General features: G+C 43.9%; 1 protein-coding gene across 2 annotated transcripts; it reads right to left on the reverse strand.

Annotated features, from left to right (window-relative positions):
• Positions 1–10,351: 10,351 nt before the first annotated feature.
• LOC104605740 (G-type lectin S-receptor-like serine/threonine-protein kinase B120) lies at positions 10,352–14,223 on the reverse strand. Of its 2 annotated transcripts, XM_010270628.3 has the most exons (8): positions 14,114–14,223; positions 12,719–14,024; positions 12,341–12,478; positions 12,026–12,198; positions 11,686–11,896; positions 11,345–11,582; positions 11,107–11,257; positions 10,352–11,000 (listed from the first exon to the last, which is right to left on the reverse strand). In XM_010270628.3, the coding sequence occupies exons 2-8, from the start codon at positions 13,986–13,988 to the stop codon at positions 10,695–10,697; spliced, it is 2,487 nt and encodes an 828-aa protein (XP_010268930.1). In that variant the 5' UTR covers positions 13,989–14,024; positions 14,114–14,223; the 3' UTR covers positions 10,352–10,694. The 2 variants fall into 2 exon arrangements, with proteins under 2 accessions (XP_010268930.1, XP_010268929.1); XM_010270627.3 differs by lacking the exon at positions 14,114–14,223 and having other exon boundaries at positions 12,719–14,097.
• Positions 14,224–14,503: the final 280 nt, after the last annotated feature.

Here is a 14,503-nt window from a genome sequence, read left to right on the forward strand (position 1 = left end):
TCTACAATCCAAACTGGTAAGTTTCTTACTTCAAAATTTAGATATTTTTGCTTGGTCCGCGGCAGAAATGCCCGGCATAGACCCTGTGTTCATAACTCACAAGCTCAATACTGACCCTGTAGTCAGATCCATTAGATAGAAGAAACACAACCTAGCCCCAGAACACTTGAGGGCGGTCGATGAAGAGGTCGAGAAGCTCCTCGAAGCAGACTTCATCAGGGAAGTTCATTACCCGAGTTGGGTAGCCAACCCAGTTCTGGTAAAAAAGGCAAACAGCAAGTGGCGCATGTGCGCTGACTACACCGACCTGAACCTAGCTTACCCGAAAGATTGCTTCCCCCTCCCCAAGATTGACCGCCTAGTGGACGCGACCTCGGGACACGAGCTGCTAAGCTTCCTAGATGTCTACTCGGGCTACAACCAAATCAGGATGGACCCAACTGACGAGGAAAAAACCACCTTCATAACCGAGTTCGGCCTGTACTACTACAAAGGTCATGCCCTTTGGATTGAAAAATGCTGGGGCGATCTTCCAAAGACTCATGAATAAGCTGTTTCAGCCCTTAATTGGCACGAAGATAGAATGTTATGTATACGACATGGTCGTCAAGACACAATTTTCGCATGAATTAATACAAGACTTGCATTCTGTCTTCCAAATTCTCCGTCAATTTAACATGAAACTAAACCCAAACAAGTGTGTCTTCGATGTCACCTCGGGTAAGTTCCTAGGGTATATCGCTAACCCGGACAAAATAAAGGCCATCCTAGATATGAGACCACCACGAAAAGTAAAAGAGGTTCAGAGGCTAAACGATAGGATAGCCGCTCTGTGTCGTTTCATGTCTAAATCAGCAGACCGCTGCCTACCCTTCTTCAAGGCAATAAAAGTTCAAGGGTTCAAGTGGAACCCGAACTGCCAGCTCGCATTTGACGAGCTCAAGAGATACCTTGCCAGCATCCCAGTGTTGACCCGGCCCGAAGAGGGCGACATTTTAGAACTGTACCTCTCGGCAAGCGATGAAGTGGTCAGTTCGGTACTGATAAAGGAAGCAGATCGGGTCCAACGACCCATCTACTGTGTTAGTAAGATATTGCAGGGAGCAGAAACAAGATATCCAGAGATAGAAAAGCTAGTCTATGCGCTGGTCATCGCGGCCCGCAAACTCCGCCCGTATTTCCAAGCTCATACCATCATCGTCCTCACCGACAAATCCTTGAGGCAAGTATTACTTAGACCCGAGGTCTTTGGACGGTTGACGAAGTGGGCCATCGAACTCAGTGAAAACGACCTCCAGTACAAGTCCCGAACTGCCATCGAAGCCCAAACCTTGGCAGACTTTGTTGCAGAATGCACGTTCGGCTCCGAGACCCCTGGCCCGGTCAAGCACGAGGCTCCCAGTTCGGGTGAGCTCGGTGCTTCCAGGCAAGTCGGGTCCGAGCACCGTGAGGTCGTACCCAGTTCGGTATCTCTCCTGGTTAGGTCAAGTGCGAACTGGGATGAGGAGCCCTGGATCCTTCACGTAGATGGCTCCTCGAATCAGTAGGGCAGCGGAGCCGGTGTAGTTCTTCGCGGCCTGAGTGGCATAAAACTGGAGTACGCACTATGCTTTGAGTTCGCGACATCAAACAATGAGGCGGAATACGAAGATTTGATACCCGGGCTAGCCCTAGCACAAGAAGTAAGAGCGAAGCACATAGTCGTCTGTAGTGATTCCTAGCTCGTGGTCAACCAGGTCACCGGCGAATATGAAGCTCGCGAGTCAACCATGATCGCCTACTTAGCAAAGGTAAAGGAGGCTCTCCTCAACTTCCAGTCACACTTCATCAGGCAGATCCCGAGGTCAGAGAACACTGAGGCCGATGCCTTGTCCCGGTTAGCTAGCACTAGTGACAACACCATGAGAACCGTGTATATAGAGGACTTACCTCAGCGTAGTAATCTCAGGGGGGCAGAGGAGGTCGCTCCCATCCTTGAAGCAGAGTCGAGCTGGATTGACCCACTCGCGAGCTTCCTGCTACATGGAACCCTACCTGCAGATCGCAATGCAGCCAGAAGGGTGCAGCACCAGACAACCAAGTATATCATAATAGGCGAACGGCTGTACCGACGATCCTACACGCTCCCCTATCTGCATTGCTTGCGACCTACCGAGGCCGAGTCGTACTACACGACACCCATGAGGGTCTGTGCGGCAAACACTTGGGGGGCAGGGCTCTCGCCCAGAATGCACTTTGACAAGGGTACTATTGGCCAACGATGAAGGCAGAGGCCATCGTGCTCGTTAGAAAATGCGACAAGTGCCAGAGGCACGCCAATATCCACCATCAGCCTGACGCCGATCTCAAGTACCTCACTAGTTCGTGGCCCTTTGCACAATGGGGCATTGACCTACTAGGACCATTCCCGCCAACAACAGGTGGGAGGAAGTTCCTAGTAGTGGCGGTGGATTACTTCACAAAGTGGGTAGAAGCTGAACCTCTCACGACAATCACAGTTCGAAATGTCCAAAACTTCTTTTGGAAGAGCATAGTATCTCACTTCGGGTTACCTCGGGTACTGATCTCCGACAATGGCAAGCAGTTCAAGGACATCAAATTTCAGGAATGGTGCCATGATATGGGGATTTGGCAAAACTTCACATCGGTCGCGCACCCGCAGGCAAACGGTCAAGCAGAAGTTATGAACAGAGCTATCCTCCATGGGCTGAAAGCGCGACTAGACCGAGCTAAAGAGTTGTGGGCGGACGAGCTACCAAGTGTTCTATGGGCTCACCGAACTATGGAAAAAACCGCCACGGGAGAGACCCCCTTTAACCTCACCTATGGCACCGAAGCAGTAATACCGGCAGAGATCAAAGTACCCACACTGCGACTAGAAGCATACGACGATCAAACGAACGAAGACGAGCTACGTACCAACCTCGATCTACTCGACGAGGTAAGAGACCTCACGTACATCTGGACCGCAGCTTACCAGCAAAGAGTAGCTCGGTACTACAATGCCAGAATAAAAAAGCAAAACTTCCGCGTCGGCGATCTGGTTCTCCTTAAGATCATGGCACCCGAGCCCGGCGTTGGCAAACTTGGACCGAACTGGGAAGGGCCCTACCGAGTAAAGAGACCGCTCGGGGGAGCATACGAGCTCGAAACCTTAGAGGGCAAACAAGTACCCCGGGCATGGAACGTCGTCAACTTAAGACAATACTACCTATAAATCACCAAGCGAAGTCGACTAGGAGTCGCTACCAGAGCCTAAGGGCTAGAATGCCGAGCTAACAAGGACCTCGGCACCATAAGACTTTGTCACCTCTTCGGCATGGGCAAACAAAGGCAAAATGCTAACACCAAGCTGACAGGAAAAGTGCTAACAACGAGCTGATAAGGACCTCGGCATCTCATCCTCAGAGGCTAAGTGTTGATGCCAAAAGCGGCTGCACGAGTATGATTCTCGACAGAACAATATAGTCAATTCGGGCATATAGCCTTATTATGTTAATCCTCCCTAGGTCCTAATCCCAGCAATCCGATAATATAATCAGTTCAGCAAAGAAGAAGAAGACGACAAAACACTTAACCAAAAGAACATTTCATTACAAAATACTCTGTTTACATTCCAAAAAAAAAAAAAAACAGCAGAAGCGAGCTCACAGGCCCAGAGGTACATCTTCCTCACCATCAGAAGGCACTTCAACAATACCCGAGGGTCTTGCCTTGTCCTCAGAATCCGGTTCACCGTTAGCCGCGTTGGCGATCTCCTGAGTAATGCGCGAAGTGGTTATGGCGCTGATATCGAGCTTGGGGTACATGTTCCTAATCATCCACCGACTCAGTTTAAAACCCCTCCTGTACGAGTTCACCATCAGGTCGTCAAAGCGTGGTGAAGCGATATAGTCATTGGCGGCCTTCTTCTTGGCATCCTCAATGCCTTGAGAAAAGATCTCAGTCCTCTCCCTAATATCCTCCTGAAGGTATTCGGCCTGATGCTGCAAGTCCAGCCTCAGGTCCGCCATGTGCTTCACCACCACTCCCATGGCCTCGGTGTCTCTCTGAGACCTCGCCAACCTGGCCTGTGCAGCGTGAGAAAAAAATAATGACAATGTTAAGAGTAATAATGAGAAGGGTAATGACAAGGAGCCCGACAAGAAGTCGCTGACTTACCACCATGGCATAAGAGGCAGCACGCCCGACTACGTTATTCAAAGGAAGCTCGGCCCACGCCGCGACCTCCTCAGGGTAAACGACCTCCTTACTTTTTTTAAGAGCGTGGTTCGGCGATAGCATGCTCCTGAACTCGCCTTGGCCTCTCGAGCTTGAAGGCCCAGCCCCCGTATAAGCAGCCTCAGCGTAAGGAGCCCCCGTATAAGCAGCCTCGGCGTAAGGGGCCCCTGCCTTTTCTTGTACTGGAGGGGCCATCTCGGGCTCCCTGGGCAGAGAGCTTGGTACCTCGAGCTCCACATCTCAAGGCAGTTCGACACGAACCCGTTTGGCAACTCACTTCCTCCTCTTCATGACATGAAACAGGTTCTCACCGTGAGTCTTTTCTGCGTCCATCACACCTGCAAAAAGAGCTCTGCATCAGGAAAACAAGAGAATGGAAAGCAAAAACAAAGGCAAGCCTCTGAGCGAGGAACCTACTTGAACTTAGGCCGGCCTGGATGAGCTTGGCCTCCGTCAGATAATGGTGGCATTTTAGCCCGAGCCGAGCCCAATCCCAAAGGCCCTTCACTGTCTCCCTATCTAGCGTAACACCGGGGTTAGGGGCAGCCAACCCCCACCCGGTTGAGAACGGCCACCCCATTGAACTTCGTACCACGAAGTAGTCCCGTTTCCACGCTGGGACCTTGTTGGAAAGATCGTGTAAAAGCTTGAACCCCGAGAGAGGAGACAGGTAGTATGCCCGCCTACGCCCGGGAAGGGGACTCGCTTGCTTCTTAAGCATGAGAATAGAAAAGAAGATCTTTAGGTCTAAAGGCAGAATGTGTTCGCAAAAGAGGGAGATACTCCCAACTGAGTTACGGATAGAGTTCGGGTGGAGCTGACCGACGGTGACGCCGAAGTGGTTCATGACCTCGACGATAAGAGGGTGGAAAGGTAAGCGCAGCCCGACGACGAGCTGCTCCCGGAATATCATGATCTCGTTCGGACCGTGTTCCCAAGGAAAATCGCCCGAGGGTATAGAGTAAGTATACTCCCCGGGCAGGTTGAGCTGGATGATAAGGGAGTAAAGTCCCTCAGGCGTCATGGTTGAGTACCCAAACTTGTCTAACGTCCGACCTTGACGGGAGGAGGATGCCAAACTACCTGAGGCGACTTAGCCTACGGGTTCGAACTCTTCCTTGAGTTATACCTCAGGCTCCACCTCAAGCTCACTAAGGCTGTCGGGGGCTGCAGCTTGGTTCGTGTTGTTGAGCTGTCCGAGCTAGACATAGGGAGGAAAGGAAAACCAGGAAGAAAGCACTGACTTACCCGGAAAAAACTAACGGAAGGTTGACGCGAGCTAAAACTTGGACGCGAGCTCAAGAAGCGAACGCAGGAGAATGGCGATGGAAAGCGACTGTGGTCCCCCACTATTTATACCCACAGTGACCGAAAACTGATGGCTCTGATCGAGGCAAATTCAATGGCTCGCGATCAAGCTGACCGCATGCCTCCTAAGACCGAGACGTGACTGGCCGCACGTCTTTGGAAACTGAAGCGGCGTTGGCACACATCTCCCAGCATTGAAGGCAACAGTGGCACAGTTTTTTTTGAATTTGAAATAACGCCCGCCGCCACGTCTTACAACATTAAAGGCAGCAGTGGTGCGATTTTTGAATTTGAAATAACGCTCACCGTCACGTCTCCCAGCATTTAAAGGCGGATTGGCGCATTTTCTGACTTTTTGGCGCTCGAGGAATCCGGAAATCTCCTAACGTATGCACACTTCACGCCATCTGTCAACCGGTTTGAAGTACGAGTCAAATCCACCCGTCACCTCGTGAACTCCCCGCGCTAGAGCAAAAACCCTTAGCGCAAGGAGTGGGGGGCAATTGATGGAGATAGATTTGGCCCGACCTCTTGGCCACCTGACAGGTGGAAGCAACCGAGGGTGACCTGGCAGGAACAACAGCTCGGCACAGCAGTGCTCAAGGCGCGAGCTCCAAGAAGAGGAGCCCCGAGCTCCCCCAAGAGGAACCCGTGACCCAAGCTCCCCAAAAGGAGCCCGAACTCTCCCTTTGACCCCAAGCCTTGCGAGGAGCGCAAAGGGCAACAACCCGAACTGGCCCACCCTAGGGCAGTTCGGGCCACACTTCTATCCGAACTCAAGACTTTACCTCGCATACCACTCCGACACTTCGTCTCTAGGCCACCGAACTGAACAACCGTACCTAATACCAGAGGAGTCTGTATCCTGAGGTGGCACGCCTGACTGACTTAGGATCTAATGTTTGATAGCCGCACTTCAACGGCCACCTGCCACCGCCACCTCCAGTTACAGAGACGACTCTGACAAAGAGAGCAGTGGCGGTTGCTGCCCCAACAGAGGTGACGACACCCGAACTGGCAGAAGTGCAGAGGTAATGATACCCGACCTAACAGTAGCTTGGGAGTGAGTGCACGAAGTGGTTATAAAAGGCCCTCTTCCCCCCAAGAATGGAGGTACGTGATAATTTTGCACCATCTGGTTTTTTATCTTGCCTTTGAGAAAATACTAACTTGAGTTTTGAAGCACTCTCACCGGGTTCCTCCCCGGAGACTACTCGCTTTCTTCCCCATTTCAGGCACCTTTTGCTCCAGTCAGAGGCAAGATCGTTGACAGGTAGGACCGACCAAATTGCGCTACATCAATTTTGTTGAATTCCTCCATCTGGTTCTCAGGCCTAAGCCTACCACCCAACTTTCCCCCAATTCCTAATCTCATTAAAATCTCCTAAAAGGAGCCAGGGATTTGTCATTGTATTTGAAATTTGTTTAAGACAACACCACACCTCTCACATCGCTACTTTGTTACTGGGTCTCCATATACAACAATAAAATTCCAACCTACCTCCTCCCTTCCCCAATCTAAAATAGTATGGATAGACTCAGCATTTTTTTTTTGAGTTAATGACACCTCTATTTCCATCTTCCATGCCAGGACTAATCCTCCTTTTAAACCTTCTGGTTCTACTGCGATAAAACCTGAAAATTCCTTTTCTTTGTAGTAATTTGGTGGTCTTCCTTGACTGGATCTTTGTTTCCATTATAAACACCACCATGGGTTGATGAGGTATAAGGGAGGATTACCTGATTCACTGATCGTCCAATTCATTGCATATGATAAAAGGGTTCTAAACCAGCTGTTGGGAATGAGTCAAATTATATGCCTCTTGTGGCTAGCATCAACTTGGGAAGCCCAATCCAATACAACCTTAGCTTTTGCGTAGATTGGACTTACATTTTAGCTTTGAAGTATACATGAATCTAAAAATTTAGCTTTTTGGCTTCAACTCAAATGCATCGGGGCAAAACCCAGATTTCCTACTCACTTTTCCTACCCACTCTATATCCACTGTGAATTGCAGCCACACATCTCTCAATTCATAATAGAGATATATGGCTGCAATTTATGATGGGTAGAGAATTGGTAGGAAAAGTGAATAGGAAATCCTGTTTGATTTCGCCTAGTTTTTCCCCAAAGTGAGCCCACTTCAACAACTGAGGCTTGCCTGACCTATAATATATTCATTCCTTGTATGTATGTACATTGTGCATTGAAATTATTAAGAAGAATTAGCTCAAATTAAGCTTGAGCTGACAAACTCGGCCTTTGATCGTAGGCTTTCCCTTAACCCAACCCAACCCTCCTAAGCGTTACCTTTTTTGTTTTTAACTTTTTTTGGTACAAATAAAGAGAAAAACTGGTTTTTATCAATATGTTTCCCTTTTTTCGCTTGAGACCATCTCATCTATTTGCCAATATATAAGGGGGTGGGTATGACCAATAATAATAAGTATAATGTTGTTTTGGGTGAATTGCTGAAACCTCTATTTTTCCACAGTTGCGGTTCACGGGATCAGTATCCTATTTTTGCTAATAGCATGTACTGCATGTCCGCCAATGAATTTCCTGACATTGTTACATTTACATTCCCTCCATCAATCCAAATCCAATGTTAGAATGTTAACTGAAATTGCTGCTGTCATTATCTCAACAATTTTAAATATCAATATTGCCCTTAGATAAAAACATGTGGATTTACACTAACCAAAATACCCTAAAAAGTCATTTATATCCTACTTGAATATAGTGGGTTATCCATCCTAACCCTCACCCACCTTAATCCACCTACTTTGATTTGTATATCCACCACATTCAATATTTTTTCTCAAAACACACAAAAAAGTTGTATGAGATACAAAAATTGATAAAAAAATTAAACAAGTATATTAACAAAAAGCTAAAATTTAAAAAATAAAAAATGTTATCTTTTTCAAAAATATATTTTCAACCAAAAATTAGAATTGCAAAAAAAAAAATCATAAAATGATAACATTTTCGTATATATATAATCAAGTAAGAAAAGGCAAAAAATATAGAAAGACAAAGAAAATGATAAAAAAAAATCAAATATAGATTTCAATAAAAAAGTATAAATGTAGAAAATACATAAAATCTATAAAAAATAACAATATATATATATATATATATATATATATATATATATATATATAATTCAACAAACTATATAGAAATTATAAAAAAAAACACAAATTTTATGAATTTTGTGATCAGTGTAATAGAAAAGGGCAAATATAGAAGCCAATTTAATTACCATTCAAACAGTCAAAATTACGTATTTTGGTAATTTTTGTTGCTTCCAGCAGCTGAAAATAATGAAAGGATGTACAATGTTAGAAAGTCTAGGGAGGACAATGCTATTAATATAAAGTGAAGTAGCGAAATGCAACCGTGAAAAAGTATAAACAAAGTTTTAGCAATTTATCCTTTTGTTGTTTTGAGACAAAAACAATTGCCATATCCAAAATGGTAATGCACAATAAGATAAAGCCATCCGTTGAAATTATTAATTTAGTTATTAAGAAAAGAAAACAATCACAGTACATGGAAGATTGTAGCACCACTTAATGGTCATCATATCTAAATCCTGCCAGGTGGAGAATATAATAGATGCGGTGCGTAAACGAAGCCACCACTTAGTGAGAGGTTCATGAATCATTGAACATAATTGAAGAGAGAGAGAGAGAGGACTGTCCGGTTGTGGCAATTGGACTTTAATTATATAAATGCATTTGATATGATTTGCTTTGAACAATTAAGACAACATTCTACATTGTATAATACTCTCCATGATAATAGCTCGCGTACGTACTACACCCAAGGGTGTCTACCAACAACGACAAAAATCTGTCAGTCATTCCAAATCTAAAGTCATCGTCTGGTCATCTACAGTGTGAACAAGGAAAGAGATACTCATTTCCTTGTGGTTAGCTTTTTTCATCCTTCAATTCTGAAAGAGTAGTTCAACCAAAAACCTCAAGCCCTTAATTGAGGTCCCTTCATTGAAATGAGACATACACATACAATGGTCAATATTGATGTAGAAGTGGTGATGTGTTTGTAGCCTAGCTAGGCCGCCCGCTAACTAGTAGGCCAAGCTTCCGTACCCTCCACGGCATACCCAGATTCTACCATTCGAGGTTGTTAATATTCTCGATTCAATGGTCAATACAAGGGCATGAATTGACAAAAAGGCTAATTAATACGCATTGAGGACGAGAAACACGAACACCCCTCCATATCCGTGAATGACCGTGGTGATTATGACATCGGGGGTCCCTTCATTGAAATATCGTTGTCCTCCTCTTCAAATAAGATTATTATAAAACTTGGTTATCATCACTTTCCAAATTGTTAATTTTCATAGGACAATTGGTCGTCCGAAAACCACTCTAGTCCTTGTCAAAATCCATTACGACGGTATTACTTTATGTATGTATTTGTAACCGTGGGTATTTATTTATTAAACTTTTGTATTTAATATGGTTATAAAATTAAAAAAAAAAAAGTAATAATATAAATGATACTTTAACGGCCTAATATTAGTCAAACAGTGAATAAATGCATAACTTTACCAAATGGTAAGTACACACATAAATCAAGGTCATCAGTTTTGAATCTTTATGTACACGGATTTGCATAATGGGGAAAATGCTAAAATAACGCCTATATGACAGCATTTATTTAATAAACACCCACCATTCCAAACACATACTAAAATAAACATGCACAAAACCACTAAAAAGGTTCATTTACTATGTCAAGTTATGAAATTATGTCAATCTATTCACTCATTAATACATATTATTTATTTATTTTTTTTATGGTTTTCTTACAAAGTAGAGAGGAGGTGTTTTACTCTTATTACCAAAAGAAAAGAAAGAAAAATGGAATATTGCAGTGTCGAATTAAAGAGGACGAGAAATCTGAGAATGGAATACCATTGTTTTCTTCAGACGGATAGATTCAATTCAACCATGCACCCTTAGGCCCTAGCTAACCCGCCTACTAACTTGATCGTCCTTCCAACCGGCCAGTTAAACAAATGAATGTAAAAATGTCAATGAAGCGCAATTTGGCAGGATTTCCCTTTCTATTTAACTGTTGGGGTACAGTGATGGAATTTGCCCCTAATCTGAGGTCTGAACTTCTATCGGGGTTGTTCCATGGTCAATGTCACTTGGTTTATTGAGTAATCATTCAAGTTTGAAGACGAAGTAACAGTGGCGGATCTCCTCACTGCAGAAAATAAAGGTTCCCTGGGCATTGGCAAGATTGCACTCTCATTACCCAACATGAAAATGACAGAAGACATTGTTGGCCGATCAACTGGATCTTCTTGGACGCACAACAGCCCCACATGAACACATTTCACAACTTGATTCTCAAGACATGTCTCCCTAATTGATGGATCAATCAGCTCTGCCGCTCTATCCTCTCTCCATAGTTGCCATGCCTACAACACATTAAATTTAAATCCCTCAATCAGTAGTCTATGTATGGATCAATAGCTGCTATCATATATAAAGAAACAGAAACAGAAACTGGTTTTTCATACTTACATATCCCACTAAGGGCAGGGTTTGATTGGTAGGATACATGCCAGTGTTCTTTTTTCCACTGATAATTTCTAACAACAGCACCCCAAAGCTGAATACATCTGATTTTTCAGAAAAGGTCCCATCCAATGCATACTCCGGTGACATGTAACCACTGTATGTGTATCATTTCAATAAAACATTACGAGTATAAACTATACTCAAAACTACATTTACGAGGATGCATGTAAATGAAACTTACAATGTCCCAACTAATCTATCGGTGTTTGCCTCAGTCTGGTTCGCCCCGAACATCCTTGCCATCCCAAAGTCTGAAATTTTGGGATTCATATCTCCATCCAACAATATGTTGCTTGCTTTTAAATCCCTATGAATGACTTTTACTCTGGAGTGCTTATGAAGATAAAGAAGACCTTGAGCAATCCCTTCTACAATGTTATACCGCTTACACCAATCCAAATCTGATTGTTTGGTCGGATCTGATTGACATTAATTTCCAATACAAAATTGAGATCAATTGGTTTGGCAATTCACAATTGGTATTTCAATTACTGAAAGTTTGCAAAAAGAAAAAGAACTAACCAAATAGAAGCTTATTCAAACTTTTGTTGGGCAAATATTCGTATATCAGTATCTTCTCTGTTCCTTGAATGCAACAACCCAAGAGTCTAACAAGATTTCTGTGCTGGAGCTTGGCAATTAGTTTTATTTCGTTCATGAACTCTTCGAGTCCTTGTCCAGACTTCTTAGAAAGCCTTTTAACAGCTACTTCTTGACCATCAGGCAAGATTCCCTAGAAGATTGAAAATATATACTTGTTAGAGTTTCTATGAAATAAGAAACCTTTAACTGTCTGAGATTCACTGAGAAAAAGAAAAGATGATCTTTGAAATGCAGAACCCAATGTGAAACCATGAATTACCTTGTAAACAGAGCCAAACCCACCCTGTCCCAATTTATTTACTTCAGAGAAGTTCTGTGTAACAGCCTGTATGGTACTAAAACTGAATGTAGATAGCTCTGAAGCATTCGCCTCACCTCCTAGTACTTGAGAACCCCTGTTGTTTACTTCAAGAATACTTTCTGCTTCTTCACCTATTGTGGAACACAATAAGACAGTAAGCACTGCTTCAATGCGAAAGTGAGTAATATTGTGTTGGTACCATATAAAGGAATATGAAGTTTACCTCTAATCCATGTGTTGGTAGGGATTTTTATTAGGAGACAGAGCAATTACCTTCCTTTGAAAGCCTTCTCCTCCACAAAAAGTAGCCCAAAGCACCCATAAGAAGCACCCCACAAGCAACTGTTGCCACCGCAATTATAACTCTGCGTCTGTTCTTATCAATGACATTTCTTGTCTCACCAATTCCAACTGAAAGAGAAAGATAAACAGTTAATCCATTTAGTGAAGAGTAACAGTATAAGCAAATAATGTGATTCCCTTTTGACTATCTAGGAAACAAGTACAGAACCCTTCAAGATCTCTGGAGTTGAATCCCAGCTTCAGTGGAAACTTAAGGTCTTGGGTTTTAATCCTCTGTTATTCTTCAACTCAGAGCATTCCTCTATGGTATATCTTTGGGGAAAAAATAAGGAAAGGAATTTAAAATACCTAACTCAGAGCTGTCAAGACGTACATAAAGATCATGCCCACCACTGTAGTTCTGCACAAAGTCATTGAAATCTCCAACCCAATTTAGACACCTCGTTGTAACCGCACCACTAAAATTACTAAAAGCATAAGCTGTACAGGAGCAGTTCCTCAAGCATGCAGCTCTGCATTCTGTCATACTGAAATCCCCCATTGAAATAGATTGATCGGGCAGCTTGACACTTTCAAATCTCAAAAATCCATTTGTATTGTCACAACTCAGTTTCTTTCGGCGAACACACCCTCCAGACCAGTTCCCCTTCTCCCATTCGGTCAGAACTTTAGGCTCGAACCCTTCCAAACATTTGCAGATCAGCGAAGAGCTGTTCCGATCACAGCTTCCATTTGGACCGCACTGGTTAAAGAAATCGCATGCCTCCTCTGGTATCGAAGATAACAATTTCCACTGATTTTCACTCTCGAACCATGACAAGAGCTCAATTTGCCCACTTCGATCCAGCTTAAACATTGCTGGCATTGAGTCCCGTGAGAGGCTAAATGTGACGTTAGCCTCCTCATCGTTAACAGTATAGGTGAGATAGAAAGCATAGTTGTTAATGTTCTCAAGTGCTCCAACAGAGAGCCTTCCATCCCAGGTTTCACTTCTCCAGTAAGTACCAGAACTCCTCCTGGTGAGAAGCTGGAGTGAACCATCGATAGCTAAATTAAATTCCCCTGGTGCTGGGTCATCTTCGCTTATCCATGATGTTGCATGGATACTTTGGCCGGTCTTTAGATTCAAGCTGACTCTCATGCCGGGCAAGATTGTGTCGGAGGGATAATCGAAGCTTTGCCACAAGTCGGCAGTGTTATTACTGTTTCTCAAAACTAGATTTCCGGAGTCCATTAGCAATCCAATGGTGTTATTCTTGTCAACGTCAGCAACTGAGATATTAGAAGACCATAAGACTTTTTTGCTTCCATCCAAAACCATGAGATTCCCATCGTCGGCGACGGTGAAAACTCCGGAAGAATTGTTGAAAAGAGGTGCTTCTCGGTTAGCAACCCAAACGACCGTCTGTTGGGGGATGTTATTGTACCATATTCCAAGATAGCGGTTGGTAGAATTGCCGGGACTGAAGAAGCCTAAGGCGAAGGTTTCGCCTGCGGAGATTATAGTGTGGTTACCACTTATGGTTTCGCCGGCTGTTATCCTGTACTTGCCGCTGCACAGTGGTAGAAGCGATGAACATAAGATGAAGAGTGAAATCAAGGGAGAAGGCCATACCATTGTTTGCTGTTTTGATTTTCGTTTTCAGTTCCGCACCTGCAAAAAAGAATGAGAATTGAAAACAACTTCAACGAAGGTGTATCGAATTTAGCTGGATTAGTTTGACTGTGTGAGTTTCGAATAACTTGTACAAGCTTGGTGTTTGACAATCGGAAATCATATCATGTTTGACGCTGCGACTGCAGCACCGACACGTCATCTTTTGTTAAATTTCAAACAATGATTATTCCACTTGATCTACCTACTTTAAGTTGTGTTGGATATGAAAAATAATTAGGGAAAGGTATGAAAACCTTTACAAACTTTATATAAGCTTCCCGCAAATAGGAAATTAGCAACGCGGATGGCTTCGTTGACCCTCATCTTTATTAGTAAATAGACAATTCTTGCGAGGAATTTTGTCGCATCCATTCCACTTATTAGGGAAATATCACGCCGGAAAATACATTTAGACTCCCTTTGGTTTGTGTGGGATGGGATAGGATGAAAAAGTGGGAAATTTTAACTTTTCATTG

The sequence above is a fragment of the Nelumbo nucifera genome, chromosome 1, assembly GCF_055504915.1.
Source record: "Nelumbo nucifera cultivar China Antique chromosome 1, China Antique-T2T, whole genome shotgun sequence".
NCBI lineage: Eukaryota > Viridiplantae > Streptophyta > Magnoliopsida > Proteales > Nelumbonaceae > Nelumbo > Nelumbo nucifera.

Bases quoted from the DNA above. Each gene is read 5' to 3' on its own strand.
- LOC104605740 (XM_010270628.3), bottom strand. From the start codon at position 13,988: ATGGTATGGCCTTCTCCCTTGATTTCACTCTTCATCTTATGTTCATCG. The intron at 12,479-12,718 runs GTATTTTAAATT...TTTCTCTTTCAG, and splicing joins TCTTGACAGCTCTGAGTTAG to TTGGAATTGGTGAGACAAGA. The intron at 11,897-12,025 runs GTAATTCATGGT...TCAATCTTCTAG, and splicing joins GGTTTGGCTCTGTTTACAAG to GGAATCTTGCCTGATGGTCA.